Source organism: Octodon degus, unplaced genomic scaffold (assembly GCF_000260255.1).
Source record: "Octodon degus isolate 3935 unplaced genomic scaffold, OctDeg1.0 scaffold00052, whole genome shotgun sequence".
Taxonomy (NCBI): Eukaryota; Metazoa; Chordata; class Mammalia; order Rodentia; family Octodontidae; genus Octodon; species Octodon degus.
In genome coordinates, this window is record NW_004524628.1 from 7,253,986 (window position 1) to 7,272,696 (window position 18,711).

Genomic DNA, 18,711 nt, shown 5'->3' on the forward strand with positions numbered 1-18,711 from the left:
GTCCCCTCCACACAGCGTCCCCTCCACACAGCGTCCCCTCCACACAGCGTCCCCTCCACACAGCGTCCCCTCCACACAGCGTCCCCTCCACACAGCGTCCCCTGCACACAGCGTCCCCTCCACACAGCGTCCCCTGCACACAGCGTCCCCTCCACACAGCGTCCCCTCCACACAGTGTCCCCTCCACGCAGTGTCCCCTGCATACAGCGTACCCTCCACACGGTCCCCTCGACACAGCATTCTCCACAGAGCATCCCCTCCACATAAGAGTTCCTTCCACACATCGTCCCCTCCACACAAGAGTTCCCACCACACAGAGTTCCCTCCACACAGCAGACCACAGCACTCTCTACCTGATGGGGGTCACTGCTGCTAGATTAGATTGCATAGGCCTCATTAGGATAGAGGAGAACACGTCTTACCCAGGGGCATCGTCACCCTGTGCAGCCATCTAAGGTCTGCATTAAAATGGAGCAAGGAGGGCTGGTTGTACACGTATCAGCCACATCTGTCTCCTTGCTTCTGCACCATAACTGTAACAAAAGCACACACACGATACTTGGTTGGGGACAAGATGAAGGGCCCGAGGAAGTTCGCTTTGCTGGCATGCAGATGATTTGACCCTGCCCACTCCAGTCCTCTGTGGGTGCACTGGCAGTGCCCTCGCAATCCTCCGTGCCATCACAAGTGCCCGGTGAGTGAACCAGGGATAGAGGCACCTGCCTGCAATCCAGTGACTCGGAGTCCACCCTGGCTACATAGTGAGTTCAAAGCTAGCCCAAGCTCCATAGCAAGACTTGCTTCAAAAAACAATAACAAGGGCCGGCCAGATAGCTCAGTGGATTAAAGTGCCTGCTTACACAGACGTAGGCACCAGGGATTTGATCCCTGGCCTGCTGTGGCGGCCCAGCCCCCGGGATGTGCTGAGAGGGCCACTGCGACTGGGTGTGGTGGGGCACACCTGGAATCCCAGCACTTGGGAAGCTGAAAACAGGAGACTCACTACAAGTCTGCTCTGTGTAGTGAGACCCTATAGACCCTGCACTAAATTTAAAAAAAAAAAAAAAAAAAACTTAGCGAATGCCAGGAAGAAGAATTACAGGAGGTGTAGCTTCCCTTGAGAGTAACTTTTGTGTTCAGTGCAGCGAAGAACAAACCCACAGCCTTCTGGTGCAGTGGGTGTCCACCCTCTCTCCCACGTGGCTCCCTTCTGCTAAACTGAAGCTGCAGAAAGAGCTGAGCATCCTGCAGAGAGGAGGGCCGTGCCCAGCCCAGGAAGACTTCCGGGCAGAAAGGCTGAAAGTAGCACTTCATTAACGCCAGGTGACTCCCCACACATGTGCCGAAAATGATTTTCCCTTCCACATTGCAAACCCCGAGCTCCAGTGCGGTGGATGCTTGCGACAGGTGGGGCTTGCCGACTTCCTTCTTCCGAGTGAAGTTCTATATCAGTGGTTCCAGCTTTTCCAGACGCCCCTCCGTTCTGTGGTTCCCTTTTCAAAGAAAGCGCCAAGAAAGCTCTGGCTTTTGCAGCCCACTTGCGTGTTTCTCCATAGCTGTTACAACTCGCTCGTCATCAGCCGGCCATCTCTCATGAGAACACTTAATTATCCGATGACCAGGCCCGGAGCTAGTGAAGTAGGGCCAATACCTCTGTCTCAGTGTCTCGTCTGTGTTTTTGCCGTTAACTAGTGTTTGCAGTTACAGTCTCTGCTTCTTCCCTCTTTCTGACCCCTTTGGAAATAAGTTCTTTCACCGAGGAGATCTCCCTGCCTCTGAAGCCGTGTCCTGTCCCATCAGGACTGGCTGGGGACTCACTTTTGTCAAGAGAGAGTTAGAAGCCAGCCTCCCAGGCGTTTCCACACCAGCAGACACTGGTCAGTTGTCCTGGGTCTCCAGGATTCCTAGTGTTTGAACCCCAAGGCCACCAGCCCAAAGCAAAGCTCTTTCAGGGTGTCTAGAAACAGAGACTATCGTGAAAAGTTCAGGACCTGAAAATCCATGGGACATTTTAATACGAAGCCGGTTACAGCTTGTATCTAGATGTCCCTCAAATCTCATGCTCTCACAGGTGGAGAGATTCCCAGAGGTGGGTGGATTAACATGTATGAGAATGTGGGTTGAGGGTATGATTCTGGGATTAAGAGTGGGGATCACGGAGGCCGCACCCTGGGAGTGGGTGGCGCCAATCAGTAGGCTTGTATTTGGATGCCACAGAAAGGAACAGAAAGAGCCGCCTGTGCTGCTCGCTGCCTTCTGCCAGCTGACTGTGGGCTGAGACCTCCATGCACTGAGCTGGAATAAATGTTTCCTCCTTTAACTTTTGGTGTTGGGCATTTTGTCTCAGCTAGGAGACTGCCCCTACACGCACAGGAGCCCACAACAGGTACTTATTCTGTTTCCATAGCAGAGGAGGGATTGTGGAGTGCGGGTCCTGCAGCTGGCTGCCCTGACCCGGCCTTCTCCTAACCATGGCAGTTGGGGCAGAGGTTCTAGGGGTGCCAGGGGTTCCAGAACCATGCTGTGCAGTGAGACCAGCTCATGCCACACGAGAGAAATGACTGTTTTGGGGTCCCGAGCGCAAGGATCAGAAGTATCTTTCTAGGGCCAACCAAATAGCTCAGCAGATTAAAGTACCTGCATGCAAGCACAGGAGCCATGGGTTCAATCCCCAGGCCTTCCCACTGGCCCCACCCCCAGGGTGCGCTGAGATAGCAATTGAGATTGGGCATGGTGGCATATGCCTGTAATCCCAGCTCTTGGGGGGCTGTAAACAGGCAGATCACTAAGAGTCTAATCTAGTAGTAAGACCCTGAACACCCTGTAGAACCTTCCCTAAAATAAAAAAAAATTTTAAAAAAGTATCTTTCTGAGCAGAGCCTCATGCCATGGTTTGGACTCAAGAGAGAAGGTCCTCTTGTGCGAGAGTCCCCCGCAGGCACAGGCTAACCACCTACTGTCTGCAGCCCAGCTGCTCAAAACTGGAGAGAGAGAGCCTTACCTCATCCCACCCCTGATGGGTAGGGTGACCTCTTTAGCCTTTAACAAGAGTGAGATCAACTTGGAGTAAAGAGATTCCATGGGGGAAATGGGCTGCATTTTATGGCGGATCCTTCAGAGAGGCCAAGGACGCCAGGAGCAATAGATGTACATTTTTCTGTTACTTAAATTGAAACTGCTAATTGAATCTTTAATTAGTGACATTAAACCACCTTGGGACACAACGTGCCAGAGAGTTATTCCAAGTACTAGATGGGACGAGGTCCTGGGAACAGTGCTCCTGTGCTGTGGACTCTGGAACATGCATGTCACTCGCGCTGTGGGCAAAGTCCTTTCAGGGGCCGCTGGCCAAATGTTTAGCATGGCTCCCTCCCCTTGGTTCACCCAGGGTTTCCCCTTGGCCTCAGTTGAAACAGTCACCCTTGGTTTACTGTCTGTCACGCAGCCAGGCCCTAGATAGGAAAAGTTTTCCCACTAGAAGAGAGGTTGCTCGGTTGCGGGCCCATCTGTGAAACACCCAGCTTACCAGGGGCAGGCTTCGAGCACTAAGGAAACTTCCCTTCCACGGGTGCGTTTTCATCTTCAAAGCCTTTGAAGTTATAAAACCACAGATAACTTGGGCAGCAGCCAGGCTGAGCGTGAGCGGTGGAAAACATCCACATCACAACCAGGGCCTGGTCTCTGCACCGTGGAGGAGGAGCAGGGGCAGCCTGTTCCCACTTCATCATCGTTTTCCTGTGTCTCAAATCCGGAAGATGCCCCAGGTGGGCGGAGGACCACTCCAGTGAGGTGTAGAGACAGAGCTTTCTCTTAAATTCCCACCAAGGCTTGAGAAGTTTGCTTGGAAGGTCTGGGTATTCCAGAATTGTCAGGAGACTTTTATTAGCTCATTATCGGGCTGGGTAATGTCTCTTAGAGTTAAGCAGAGGGGATTTCACATCTGGGAAATTTTTAACTGGCTTTTCTTCCAACACAGATGCTCACATCTGCGGGCCCGTCCCTTATGTGGAATTGTTTTCCTTCCCCTTGATAAATGCCTTGGCTCACCCCGCAAATTAATCCACAACAGCCTGAGCCAGTGCACAACAGATGTGAGCTCTCTAGAGGCTATTTTTTTTTTATTTTCCCCACTTTGTATTCATGTTTGGAAGCATTTATTGGTATTTGTATGAATGACTTCAGAGAATATGTGTGGCCCGGTAGACTAAGCAGAGAAGATTGTGTTTTGGAATCATTTGGAGACCTGTAAATATGTACAGCAGAAAAGATCAGGAAGCTAAACTACAAAGACGATCACACAGGTCTGGTCTTGTAATGCATTTAGTATCCTGATGCTCCATATTGGAAAACATAGTTGCATTCAAATCTGCAGGTTGAGCATGCACAGTCCACAGGCCTGGGCTCCCCGACCCCAGGGGACGCCGAAGCGCCGGTGTGATCAAGTCCTCCCCTCTGTAAATGATGGAGTATGTCCTAGAACCCCCCATATTCCTTAAATCACCTCTAGATTACAACGCAGATGCCATCAATAGTTGTCATACTGTGTTGTTTGGAAAATAATGATGAGAAAAAAACCTGCACCGTTTCTTCTCTTCAGATATTTCCCATTTGCAGTCAGCAGCATCTGCAGACTCAGAGCGCTTAGAAATGAAAGGCCCACTGTGCTCAGCCGCGCTGAGAAAGAGAAGGTGGGGTGCAGTCCTGGCGGTCTGCAGGGGGTCGGGAGTGCTGTGCTCAGGCCTGGCCTCTGGGTTTCTGGTTGGCCGAGCCGGCTGGGCTCAGGCAGCCAGGGCCAGGGGCACAGGCGTGTGGGCAGAGGGAGACCAGAGAGTTCCACACGTGTGCTGAGTCACAGGCTCTTCTCCTCACCTGAAGATAACAGAATTGTTCTGAGCCGTGGGCCCATCAGCTCTCCGTGGTCAGTGTATCCCTGTTCCATTACTTCCACTCAAGTGACCTTGGTTCCTTGCCAGATTGTCTCTGGGCTTTAGTTTCCCCAGGCCTAGCATGCAGGCCATCAATCTTCCTAGACTCATGAGGAAAAATAGGAGGTCATGTGAGCACAGGCTTGGTCTCTTGTGGTAGTGCGCACCGTGGGCCTCCAGGGACGAGCCTAGGTGTTTGCCAGGTTCCCATCGCTCTAACAGTACACCTGTGATAGCCAACTTAAAAAGATAAAAGGCTGTTTCGACTCATGGGGCTTCTATCCCTGCTCCATCTCCCTGGGTGCTTAGAGGCCACACACTGGCAGAGGGCAGGCTGGAGCAGGGCTGTCCCCTTGTGGCTGGAGGTGCAAGAGCAAACAGGGCAGTAGGGCTGCCGCAGGGCCGGGCCCAGGGCCTGAAACTGCCCCTCCGGCCAGCCCCTCGAGTTTCCCACGCCTCCCCAGAATGCCGAGCCCGAACCAGTCTGTATCACACAGGTCTTGGGCATGCTTTACACCCAAGCTGCAGCACCCCGAATACTGAGGCCACCTTCCTAGTGGTCCTGCCTGAGAAGGCCAAGACTCAGGGCAGAAGGCTGGGGGCCCAGGTGTGCCCAGCCAGAGCCACAGGACAGGGTGTCGGGGCCAAGACTGCTTCCTCGGGACCCTCGTGTCCCAGACACTGTGACTGTGGAACTCGCACCTGGCCCAGGCACGTCCTCGGGTTCCTCCTGCACAGCGGTGGTTCACTCGCCCTGTGCAGTGCTCCCCCCACTCTGGCAGCCTGAGGCTGGAGGCTGCTAGAGAGCGGGTCGTTTGGAGCAGCAGTCACCAGCGTGGACTCCACTCCCCGCTCTGCCTCGCGCAAGCCGCTGGGCCTTGTGCAAGCGATTGCACCGCTGTGCCTCTGTTTCCCCAGGGAGAACGACAGGAGTCCCTACCTTGTCGAGTTGTAAGAATAAAATGAGTCAATATGCAAAATGCTATTGAAAACAAGGCAATGAATGTTTACATTTTTAAAAACTTCTTATATTGCCATTAATCCTCCCCAGTGCTCCCCCTCGCTCCATGCGCACCTGCCCCTCCTCCTCGCCACCTGCCAAGGCAGCTCTGGACTCCTCTCTCCTGAGTTTCCTAGCCGTGCTGTGGGGCTGCCTTGACGCCCCGAATCCACTCAGAACACAGGCCTTCCGTGGTCGTTTTGACTTTGGGGAAGCGCCGGAAGTTCCACAGCACCAAATGAAATACACAAGGTGGCCGGAGACACAGCGTCGTGTTTGCAAGCCTGCCTTTGCGTTGGCTGGCATGTGAGTGGCAGCACTCACTCCACTTTTGATCACACTGAGGAAAGGGGCTCCAGAGCTGCTTCAGAAACTGCCAAGAACCAGGGGATCGGCATGTCCAGGACTCGTGGCAACGTGCCTGGGGCCATGATAAATATATTTAGAAACCTAAACATTCACCATGTAATTTGATCACCTAGTGTCATGAGGCTCTGGAGGTCGGGATTGTCACCACAGAGGGAGGAGCTGACAGCAGCGGTCACCTGCCGTGTCTAACCTGCATGTCCCCCACCCCCCAGTGCCTAGCCCTTCCTGCAATGGCTTTGACAACACGCTCTCAAGACCTTGCCGGGTGCCACTAGGAGAGGAGGTCTGCTTCATCGCCACCGTCCGCCTGGCAACACCGCAGTTCTTAAAGGTGAGTCCCCTGGCGAGGCCTCGTTGCTGGGAGTCACCTCTGGTTCTGTGTCCTTCGCTGTCTGTAATGGGAGAGAATTATACTGCTCCAGAGTCATCTATAAACCCTACGATGTCCTGTTTCTGCCACAGCCACAGCTGCCCTCTCCCGTTCCTGGGTTTCCTGTAAGTTCTTTTATTTGAAGGCAGCTCAGAGGTGCTGGCGGACGGCACTGTCCACCCTCCCGCCTTTGGCACTCGGGGCTGGCACAGAGGAGCACTGAATGCGCAAAGCATCCCCGTCTCCCCTCGCCTGTGACTGCTTTCATCTCTGGCATGAGTGTGGATAGAGTTAAATGAGTGACTCACATTCAGATGAAAAGCTGTTTCCTGTGTGTGCCACACTTCCAGAAAACGGGAAGGGAGTGGTGTGACATTCTGGCTCCTAGGTATCTTCCCCCAGCTTGGGGAATAAATTTAGTATCAGCTAATACCTAAATTAGCCACAGATGACGTTTCAGTCCCACGCGACCGGAGACTGGCTGGGAACAGCTCTAGCTTCTGTTCCCCACCAAGTGTTCCCTTCCTTTCGTACTAACTGGGGTGAGCGTCTGGCACCCCAAAGCGACATTATGTTTTTCCCCTTCCCATACAGGAAATGTGCATTGTCGATGAACCCTTAGAGGAATTCACTTCAAGGCATAGCTTGGAATGGAAATTTTTATTTCTGGATCACAGGTTTGTGAAAAGAAAAGCGCATTTGGGTTGGACCCTCTTCAAATGCTGTTTACTTGAGCCAGGCTCCCCTGGGAGGAGAGTCCGGCCTGGCCTGGGGATGCAAAGGACATCCTACCGTAGGAGCAGTTGTCCTCAGCTGACCGGAAGTGTGTCCCTCCCCTACACCGCCTTATTCTGCACTGGTTCTGGGTTCAGGTCAGAGCCCTGGCCTGAGGCATCTCCAGGGTGAGCCCATCCCTGTCTTTCTCCACCCTGGAAAGGCAGAAGCAAATGGGGAAAGAAATCTCTGCTCTGCTTTCTCCTTTGATCCTCTAGCCTCGTCTCTTGTCTTTCCTTTGTAACATTATTCACAGATGAAAAGCTGAAAATCTCCCCTCCCAGCCCTTCCTTGCACTTGGCCCTGGGACCAGCCTAGTCAATAGTGGCTCTTAATGATTCACTAGAATTAAGTTTGCTCCTATGGGGACCCAGGGAACAGAGCGTCTAAATGACCACCTAAGTGGAGCCCTTTGGAAAACATGGTCTCTTGGGGTCTGATGACCAGGACACATTTTCTTCCCCTGGTTCTTGAGAGATGAGGTCCCGTGTGGGTCACAGGCCATCTGTCCTCATACATGGACCTCACGGCGGCACTGTGGGCCTTGCAGGACTCTTCGGTGACTGCCCCTTTATCCCACAGAGCCCCTCCCATCATAGGATACCTGCCCTTCGAAGTGCTGGGCACCTCAGGCTACGACTACTACCATATCGATGACCTGGAGCTCCTGGCCAGGTGCCACCAGCACCGTGAGTACCACGGGTCCCGGGCTCTGTGCCACAGGGTCCTCCTGTGCCGAGCCTCCACTCCCCCTGAGAGCAGTGCCCTGGGCGTGCGTGTCCGAAGGGACGTTGCCTGCTCCCAGCGCCTTCTCAGCATTGGCCATGTGGATGTTCTTTAATCCTCGTGAGAAATGATGGTGCTGAAATGGTTTTTAAAGCTGTATGAGGCATTTTAATTGGCAGAATGCTGAACTCGCATGCGCATTCTGCAGCCAGCAGGCAGGTCACCGAGCACAGGCCAGATGCCACGCTTCTCTCTCTTGGGAGTCCCATGTGCCCTCCACAGTGGCTTGAGTGGCTCCAGTGGCTCGCGTGTCCTAGTGTGGCATTCTCTTCTGCTGATAAGCACAGGCAGCATCTTGTGCTTTGCTGCAGCAACCTCCACTGGTAGATTCAGGAACAGGTGGCATCATAGGTGCGCAGGACTGGGGGCTCAGGGGAGCAGCGGGTGTGAGAGCCGCTGCGACAGGACAGAGGACATGCTGCCGAGCGCGGGTGCAGAGGGCTCACCGCGTGGGGCAGTGAGTGACACAATTTTCAGTTTTACTCAAAAGAGGAGTCAGGAATTAACCACTCAAGCTATATTTTCAGGCAGGTAAGGTGCTGTATTCCTACAATCCTAGCACTCAGGAGGCTGAGGCAGGAGGATACCCCTGAGTTCAAGCCAGCATAGGCTACATAGCAAGAAACTGTCTAAAAAATAAATTAAAAAACCAAAAGCTATATTTTCAGCTGGCTTTTAGCTCTGAACTGGGCTCTGGGTTCCAGCCCATGAATGAAAGGATCTGGAACCCTGGGCCCTGGTAGATGCCTTGTTCAGGGCCCGTTAGCGCCCTGCTGTCCTTGTTGCTGGGCAAGTGGGTTGCAGATCAAGCTGGCTGGGCTGTCAGGATTTCAAGCCTTAACCCCTTACTCCTCCCAGTGTGGTCCAGGGACCAGCTGGGCTCTGCTAGACTGCAGGTGAGCCCCAGCAGCAGGCCTGCAGAGCACCCCCGGCAGGAGAATCCTGGCGTGAGCCTCCTGAGTGTTTCATGCGCAGTCAGTCACATGTGAAAAGCATAACTGCTTTGTGGCGGGCATGGTGGCATACCCCTGTGACCCCAGCACTCAGGAGGCCACAGCAGGGGCACTGCTGCAAGTTCAAGGCCAGCCTGGGCTAGACAGCGAGTTCAGGCTAACCTGAACTACATAGCAAAACCTTGCTCAAACAAAACAACAAAACTGCTTCAAACCCGTGGCTGTGTCTGACTCTTTTAACAGCAAAAAATGCTCAGGCCAAGGGATTGTACTCAGGGTGTAAAAAATCAGGGCAACTCGGAGAAGCCACCCAAACACACAACCCTGGGCCTGCAGGCCGCTGGGCAACCTCAGGAGACCTGGGCTGGAGGCGGCTTAATCTGAACCAGGCTCTGTTCTGCAGCCATGAGGACAGATCAGACTGCTGGCAGCAGAAAGCTCCATCACACTTGCTGGCCCTCAGGTCTCTCTCGGGTCCCCTTCTCCCGGAATCTGCATTCTCCCTGCTCTCCGAACTCCTGCAGCTGCACACTGCAGCCTGAGGGGGAGCCCTGAGAACACCAGGGCCCCTGTAGTTAAACCTGACTCAAATCTCTGTCCACATCTGTCCTTGTTGAAGATCTCTCTGAGCTGTTAAGCATTTGAAAAGTGCATGCATTCTGCTTGTCTTTTAACAATTCAGTAGTGTTTGGCTGGAAGTGCTGGGAGGGACAGCATGCTTGCCTGAGCCGCACAAGGCCTGGGTTCAGTCCCCAGTGCCACCAAAGGGAAGCGTCAGCGTCTACCTGTTTGTGCCCTGACGTGTCGTCACCAGCGTGCGGCCAGCTCTACACCGGCCTGCGTCACGTGCAGATCTGCTTTCTGCCCACAGTGATGCAGTTCGGCAAGGGGAAGTCGTGCTGCTACCGGTTCCTGACCAAAGGGCAGCAGTGGATCTGGCTGCAGACGCACTACTACATCACCTACCACCAGTGGAACTCCAAGCCCGAGTTCATCGTGTGCACGCACTCGGTCGTCAGGTACTGCTGGGGCAGGTCACCGACAGCCGGGCCATCAGCCAGCTCAGCCCCCGCTGTGCTGAGCCCTGGCCCAGCCCCGAGCTCACCCCAGCCCAGGTATAGGCACAATCCTGCCGGACTAGGGCAGAGTTTCTTTGGCATTTTCAATCTGGCCCCTCTTCAGGCCTTGTGGACTCCTTTAAGCTGCCAGGATATTACTTAGTAAGTTCCTGCTTCCCTGACCTACTTACATATTTTTCCCTTGTCTCCCTCTCCCTCCCCAGCCCTCCCTGTCACTGTTTTGAGAAGAAAATTAAAACACTGCTTCTAAATAACTCAAACACATCCTCCTTTTATTTCTCATGCTTAAAAAGCCCTTGCTGGCCACTGAGGAGGCAGTGCTGGGAGGGGGCCAGGCTGCCGGGCACAGGGTCCCCGTAGTCCCTGGTGGCCGAGCAGGGCTTGGAAGGGAGGCCGCATGCCCAGCTTGTCATGGTTGCCTCCTGCTCGGGCCTGAGCCCCAGAGGTAAAGGAGGAAATCCCTCTCCCCTCCAGCCCACCACAGAGATGTTAAGACCATGAAGCAGCTTGAAGCTGGTTTCGAAAGGATCCTTTGAGGAACACAAAGAAAGGCTGGAGGGGCACAGGTCCCGGCCAGCTCTCCCAGCCTCGGGCTCTCTCATCCATGGATGCAGCCAGCCGTGGATTGGAAATACTTTTCAGAGTAGCATTTGTGCTGAACCCGTAGGAGAGTCCTTACCGCTGTTCCCCACGGCGTAACACCCAGCTGCTGGGAAGCGGCTGCAGCCTGTTAGGGATCGCAGGCTGCCCTGACGGGATTGCTGTCATGAAGGCGGCGTGTTCAGATTGCACGCAGACAGCACCCCTTTGCTCAGAGGGGACTTGAATGCCCTTGTGTTGGTACCCTCGCCCTGTGCCTGTCCCCAGAGGCCCCTCCTCCATTCCCAGCCCGCCCTGTGGACCTCGGCAGTCAGCGCGTATGGCTTCATGGCCAGCTGCCCACAGCACTCGGCTTGGGGGCTCACCAGGGGCCCTGAGTGCCCTGAGAGGCCTGGATCCATCCCCTGCACCTCAGCTCTTGCCCTCTGACCTCGCAGACTGCAGGGAGTGCCTCTAGAGACACAGGGCGGGAGCTCAGGAGTGAACCAGTGACAGCCAGGAGGCATAGGCCGCCTGTCACTGACCAGTGCCCTGGGTCTGGCGAGTTCTAGGTGTGGTGGAGGACACTTTTGGGAAATGTGGCAGTGACTGCTCAGGAGCTCTGCGTCCTGGCTGGACAGCTGTGGAAGCAGCTTCTCCTGATGTGGAGACAGACGCTTGCCCGTAGACGAAACTGCGCTGTGAAGACAGTTGTGGTTGAGGATCTCGGGGAGGGGTGGAATAGGGAAGGAGAGGGGCGTGAAGTCACCCTGGAAATGGGGGTGCTCTGAGGTCATGAGGGAATCCACTGGTGGGCAGCAGGCAGGAAGGACAGTCCCCCCTTCGGACAGGGCAGTGGTCAGGGTGCTCCTTGCAGGGGAGGAGGCCCCTGCAATGTGGTCTCTGGTGTCCTGAGCAGTTACGCCGATGTCCTCCTGGAAAGAAGACAGGAGCTGGCTTTGGAAGACCCGCCGCCCGAGGTCCTGCACCTCTCCGCACTGAAGGTGAGTGTACCCCGCTCCTCGCATACAGGCAAAGATTAGCGAGGCAGAGCCTGGCATGAGTTGTTCCAGTAAAAGTACATGCCTATAATCCTAGCCGCCCGGGAGGCTGAGGCAGGAGGATGGAGGGTTGGAGCCCAGCCTAAAGTAGCTTAGCAAGACCTTGATGAAAGTAAAAAAAGTAAAAATTAAAAAAAAAATGTTTTTAAACACTAGGAACGTAGGTCAGTGTGAGGGCCCTGAGTTCAATCCCCAGTATCACTCACACACCAAAACAAAAGGAAAACAAAAGCACTTCAGATTCTGTACTCTTATCTAAATAGAAAAAAATCATCTGTAAATCAGGCATGGTGGTGTTTACCTGTTATTCAGCATGCTAGGAGGCTGAGGCAGGAGGAGCACAAGTTCCAGCCCAGCCGGAGCAACTTAGGGACTTAGCTCAGGGCTGAGCAGGTTACAGAGCGCATCCGCTCCTCCTTCAGGTATCTGGCATCAGCCCGGAGACGCAGGGCTTTGTCCCTGCAGTTCCATGCTGTTCTAGGTGTTTAGACACAAGCTGCACTGCTGTCCCCACGCTGAGGCCAACCCGGGCTCTCTGTACTGCGTTTCAGGACAAGGACTCCAGCCTGGACCCGCAGCCATGCTTTAGCACGCGGGATGCCGGTGCCCCGGGCCTCGCTGCCAGTCCCTCGCCATCCGTGTCCTCAAGGAGCTCCCACAAGTCCACGCACACCGCTGGGTCGGAGCCTGCCTGTGAGTGGGAGTCTGGGTGGCCACGTCCCATGTCCCGCAGGCCACTGCCTGGACAGCTGAGGTGTCTCACTCCCTCCCTGCCTGCCTGCGATCCCCATCCACTCTGGGATCCCCATTATGTGCGCAGTCACCTCGCCGTTCAAGAGCAATCAGACAGCAGGACTGCTCTTAGGGTCCCTGGGAAGACATGCATTCAGCAGGTCGCTGGACCCCGCAGCAGAAATGGAGTCTGGTCTCTATACCTGGTGGCTTCTGCCCCTTCTGTGCATGGTGACCTCTATCCTCTGAGGTCCACCCCAGCGCTGGCGTCCTGCACACTGTGCCCTTCCCCTGGCAGGGCAGGAGGGACGCACATGTCACCAGGGCCTTCTCTGCTTTCTTACAGCCACGCCCACGAAGCTGATGGCCGAGGCCAGCGCCACAGCAGTGCCAAGCTCACCTGCCCTTCCCCATGAGGTACCGGTGCCCGGGCTCAGCCAAGCAGCCACGATGCCAGTACGTGTGGGACCACGTAGGGTGGATGCCACTTCTTCCTGGGGACCCATTTCCCTTAGACACGGGGGTAGGCACTGGGAGGGTGGGGGTGTGATGTCACTTACAGGGCAACTAGTTTTAAGCATACTTACAACACAATTGACATAGATGTATACAGATTACAGAATCCAATTGGACCTTAAAGATAAAGCGCAGAATTACAAAGCTGAGTCCATAGCCCCAGAGCCTCTTTGGGTCTTCAATCCCCATGCTGATTAACAAAGCCCCCCTCTCTCTCAGGCGCCTCTGCCCTCCCCCTCGTCCCGTGACCTCACACAGCAGCTCCTGCCTCAGACCATTTTGCAGAGCCCGCCCACCCCCGTGGCGCAGGTGGGTCTGGGGCTTGGGGTGGGGTGACATCCTCTGGAGTGCGTGAGCCGTGGGCACTGATATGGGTCATACATATGGCCCCAACCAGGACCCGCGATGGGGAACCTTCTCCAAAGGTGCAGATGGGCAAGTGGAGGGAAGAAACCCATGTGTGTCCTGTGTACCCCTGTGTACCCCACCGGTGCATCTTGTCAGCCCTTCTGGTCCCTCCACCTACAAGGGGACATCACAGAGTACAGGCAATGCTTAGATCTTAAATATTTATCACAGCAAAAGCACATTGCCGCTAATCTCCCTCAGAATGTTCCCCTCACTTCGAATGTGCTTATCCTATGATTTTTGCAACTTTCTGAAGCAGCTCTGGAAATTCTCTTTCGTGAGTGTCTTTATGAGGTGAGATCACACATGTGGTGGATGCTGCTGCCGAGGCCCACCGAATGAAAAGGCCGCTCAGGAAATCATGCTGCTGTGTCCTCGAGTGCCCTATTTGTCAGATCTGGCACCAGGTGCTTCTCCAAAGCCAAAATGGCCCCGAAAGGGAATTGTTTTGGGTGGATTCAGGACATCAGGGCAGCTGCCACAACATAACAAAAGGCGCTCCCAGAGGAGGGCTTCCAGAGGTGCTTCCGGAAGTGGCAAGGACCATGAGACAAGCGTGTTCACAGGGAGCGTCTCTGGCACTGTGTCCTTTCATGTGAGCGTTCACCCTGTTCTTCAGTCACACCTCGCATGTCCCGAGAGCTCTTTTCCTGTCTGTTTTTCTACTCCTACCCCTCTCTCATCACTCCACTGCTACTTGTCCACCTAGCTTTCATTGTTGATGACACCAAAGTGGCTGTGGTGTTTAGGAAAGATCTGAATTAAGCCAAGTATCGTAAGAAAACTGGAAGGATCTAAAGCTGTGAGTCCAGAGCTATAAGTACCATATTTGTTGCAGCTGGGCGTGGTGGTGCGTGACTGTAATCCCAGCGCTTGGGAAGCTGAGGCAGGAGGATTGTTATGGGTTGGAGATCAGCCTAGGCTACAAAGTGAGCTCAAGGCCAGCCTGAACTACATAGCGAGACCCCGTCTCAAAAATCAAAACCAAAAAGATTCCGGCACTGCTGCATGATTCCTTCCTTGCTCCTATAACACTAAGGGAGCTACCATAGGGGCCACTGTGAGGGCCAGGGGCTAGGGGTACAAAGAGGGGTGCAACAAGGTTTTTGCTCTTAGTTCCCAGGGATAAAGGGAAAGGCAGGAGGATAAACAGAGAAACCGCCGTGATGGGCCATGCTTCTGTAGGATCCGTGACAAAACAGTCCCAGTGGCCTCCTAGAGGTGGTGCTGGGGTTGGCCTCAGAAGGATGGCTAGGAGTTTGCTGGTGGAGGACCAAGAGGCAGGGAGAGTAGGTTCAGGTTTTCCCTTCCGTGTTCTCCTCTCTCGGGGTCTCTTTGCTTTCCCCTGTAGAGGAGCTCAGAAGGCCACAGAAATAAAAGTGGGCTCCAGAGACACTTCCAAGCCCATGGCAGAAGAGAAAGGGATGATGGGAAGTGTGAACAGAAGGAAGAGCAAGAAAGAAGGGAGGCAAATGAGATGGCAGGGAGAGGGAGCGAAAAGGGAGAGGGAAGAACAAAGACAGGTCACAATCCAAAGCACCCCGCAGGGCTGGGCACCCGGGGAGGGATCCCGTTCCTGTCTGCCGCATCTTGTGTGACAGCCCCATGAGGAGGTAGACAGCTGACAGGCAGAGATCCCCCGCAAGACGCTCCTAAAGCCAGCCCTGGCCCAGAAGGGCCTAAAAGCAGGGAGGCCAGGTACTCTGAACGAAGCAGACCTGAGTCCTCTGCAGGTCTCTGCCAGGGTCATGCTGGGGAACATCAGTGCCTGTCTCCTGTGTGTGTGTGTGTGTGTGTGTGTGTGTGTGTGTGTGTGTGTACACGCATGCACGTACATGTGCAGCAGCAAATGAAATGGGGTGGGAGGGAGGAGGCCCGTGCAGCTCCAGGCCTACTTAGACAGAGCCAGGGTCAGATTCAGGCTGTGACAGGGCCCAGAAACGCCATCCAAGTGTCAGCTACAGCCAGCCTCGCCTCGGAGGAAAAGAAGCTCTCAGATGCCCTCTTGGTGTCCTCTGTCTCCAAAGCCTTTGGTCCACCCGTTTGGGGGCAAACACCCTCCTGTGAGCAGGCTCACCAGGCCCTGTTCTCTCTGTGGGTCTCCTGGCCAGCAGGTAGTAAATGTGACCTGCGGCCATCCAGCCTAAGGACAGCTGGCTGGGGCCCCATGACCCCTGTGGTGTAGGGATGCCGGGAAGGATGGGCAGGGACCAGAAGCAAAGTGGCCGGGGCTGATGGGGAGACCCACCTGCTGGCTGAACCCGCTCTCTGATCTGCACTGCCTTCCCTCTCCCGGGAAGTTCTCCGCACAGCTCAGCATGTTCCAGACCATCAAGGACCAGCTGGAGCAGCGGACGCGGGTGCTGCAGGCCAACATCCGGTGGCAGCAGGAGGAGCTCCACAAGATCCAGGAGCAGCTGTGCCTGGTGCAGGACTCCAGCGTGCAGGTGACATTCTGCCCCAGGATGGCTCTCAGCCTGCTCCCCAGCAGGCAGGGCTCCCTGATCCCCTCCGCAGGTGAAGTGTGGTGTGCAGAAACACCTCTCACCCCCCCCACTTCAGGCCACCAGGTCCCCATGGCACCCTCAGCCTTCACTCTCAGGCTGGGGAATGCACTCGCTTTGCTGCCCCCGTGCATGGTCACTGTTGATCCCCCTGTGGGATGCCAGTCTCAGTCCTGGGTCACAGTAAGCTTAATTCTCACCCCAGTTCTTAGGTGGCCTGCTGGTGGAGGACAGCTGCTTGCCTCATGGCTGGCAGGAAGCAGTGAGTCAGGGGTGGGGCTACAGAGGGAGATGAACCCTCCAGGCCACACACCCATGACCGCCCCTTTCAGCCAGATCCCGCCTCCTAGAGCACATCATCTCAAATACCGGGAATTCAGTTGCCTTCCCAGAGCCCTGCCTAGGAGCACCTGAGGCTGGGGGGTGGGTAGGCGTGGACATAGGGGCATACCACTGTGAACCTCAGATGTCAGCTCTTGGAATCCCTTTGGACAGTTTCTTAGGGGTGCAAAAGCTGTACAGCTTGGTTCTCTTTCAAGGGTAGATTCCTTTCACCAAGGTCTACTCACCTTGGCCCAGGACAGTTGTGCTCACAGGAACACATGGGACCCAGCCCTCCTCGCCAACCTTGGCAGCTGCCCTGGGAACCGCAAGCACTGCAGAGAGATGAAGTAGGAGGGACAGAGGACTGTCCCTGCCACCATCCCATGCCTGCTACAGAGACCCCACCCCACCTGGTCACCCTACTCCCAAAGCTCAGGAGCCCCTGGACAGGCAGGCACTGTGGTCTCCCTGGTGGCTGCAGAGGCCTCCTCTAGGCCATCTGCTTTCTGGGGTCTCCCGCTGCTCTGCCCCAAGGCCAGGGGCCCCAGGAGGGACATGGGCTGTTCCCTCCCACCCTGTGTCCACACTGCCTGGCGTCAAGGCCAGCCAAGACCACACTCACATCCTGCTGCCTCCCCCACCTCAGGGACATCCCACACTGATACGAGAGGCAAGGTGATCAGGCTGTCGCCTCCTTTTTCTCATTCCATCCCCGCTGTAAGGTTTTCCTTGCTGAGCTCAGGGTGAGGTTGGTAGCGCAGGACTTGCCTGCCTCAGTTACCATGTGGGGCTTCACGCTCCCCAGAGGGGAGGGAAGCAGAGGCTGCAGACCCGAGAACACCCTCCCCATGCCCAGCTCTTTTGCCTCCTGCTTTTCCCCCTGGCAGCAAGATTGTAAAATAACAGGCAGTAGAGTCACTGCCCTGAGCCCCCACTATAAAGAAAGATGGTATGTCCCCTTATGACCAGCGGGCTTAGTTAATGTGCAAGGCCCTTGTATTGAAGAGCACCCGAGTTCTTTCAGGGTGACAGGGACATCAGGTCCTCCACTCGTTCTCCTCTGGGACCTTTTCTTCCCTGAGTTTGTTCCTTTGTCCTTATCTTCATGGTGGAATTCCCCAAAGCACGGGGAAGCCCGCAGAGGCTCAGCCAGAGAACGCCGTCGGCCCCCAGGTCCTTTCACAAGACTTGAAGGAATGATTGTACAATGCGAGTGTGGCGTTCATGTTTTGTTTTAAAACAGAAACAATAACAAAAAAAAAAAAAACCTATGTACTTCACACGCAAAGAATAAGCAAGTAAAATTTCTCCCGGCTCCCTGCTCCTGGCCCAGCAGCAGGCAGAGAGGGCATGGGGGGAGGAGACATGAGGCCTGCTGAGCCCCACGATGGCACCTGAGTGCCCAGCGTTTCACTGTCTGGCTGCCAACTGTGTCCTTCTGTGAGGTCTTAGCATGGCAAGAAATCATCGAAGTAAGCAGACGAGAAAAATGAAGGCTCCTGGGCAGGGGAGGGTCAATTTGTCCTTGCATATCAGGGATGCCCTTTCCCTCTGACGGCCTTCGCTCCTTGAATTGGAAAACTGTATTTTGTTTTGGTTTTACATATTTTCTATAAAATGGATCCCAACACCCTTTTAGGAACTCAGGTCCTTAAGCCATGAAATTCCACTCTGTTAGGCTGGGTGTGATGGCACATGCCTGTAATCCCAGCGCTTAGGGGGCTGAGGCATGAGGGTCACTGAGTTCAAGGTTTGTCTCAGGTAGGCAGTGCGTTCAAGACCCATCAGAGCTACATAATAAGACCCTGTCTCAAAAAGCAAACACAACAACGAAAACCTGCTTCTACTTGCTGCCGAGGCAGTAGAGGCATGCACGTGCACGGCTTCCCCTCCTCCGTCTTCTGCTGCACCCCGCTCGGTGGACTTCGGTCACACTTCACACTTCGGAACCATCAGTGAGACCCACGTTCCTGGTATTTGCTGAGCATGAGCCTTTAGATGGGTTAGGAAGGCAGGTCCTCAAGGGGTGCAGTGCATGCATCTCGCTGGGGTCCTGAGGGGAGTTAGCCACAGCTTTCCTGGGAAAGGCCCCATGACACCACAGTAAGGGAAAGGCCACCTCTTGCTCCTTTGGGGAGCATGTGCACCCTCTGCTGGCCACTCAGGTGAATGCCTACAAGAACATCTGTAGGGATGGCAAATGTCTGTCCCTTGCTTGGTTGGTACTTTCAGCCATCCATCAAGCTATCCTTTTCCCCATCTGTCCATTCATCCACCCACCCACCCACCCATCCATCCTTCCACCCACCCATCCATCCTTCCACCCACCCA

The 18,711-nt window shown here is 54.9% G+C and overlaps 1 protein-coding gene across 8 annotated transcripts in view; it reads left to right on the forward strand.

Annotated features, from left to right (window-relative positions):
* The window catches only part of Npas2 (neuronal PAS domain protein 2), a 151,485-nt gene that overhangs the window by 120,522 nt on the left and 12,252 nt on the right, over positions 1-18,711 (forward strand). For 6 of the 8 annotated variants that reach the window (XM_023717549.1, XM_023717547.1, XM_023717548.1 and 3 more), the window contains 9 exons: positions 6,507-6,625; positions 7,259-7,341; positions 8,021-8,127; positions 10,049-10,196; positions 11,755-11,839; positions 12,448-12,589; positions 12,975-13,105; positions 13,364-13,453; positions 15,853-15,999. In XM_023717549.1, coding sequence (XP_023573317.1) covers positions 6,507-6,625; positions 7,259-7,341; positions 8,021-8,127; positions 10,049-10,196; positions 11,755-11,839; positions 12,448-12,589; positions 12,975-13,105; positions 13,364-13,453; positions 15,853-15,999 — 1,052 coding nt within the window. The remainder of the gene's footprint in view (positions 1-6,506; positions 6,626-7,258; positions 7,342-8,020; positions 8,128-10,048; positions 10,197-11,754; positions 11,840-12,447; positions 12,590-12,974; positions 13,106-13,363; positions 13,454-15,852; positions 16,000-18,711) is intronic. The other 2 variants (XM_023717546.1, XM_023717545.1) reach the window with 2 other exon arrangements.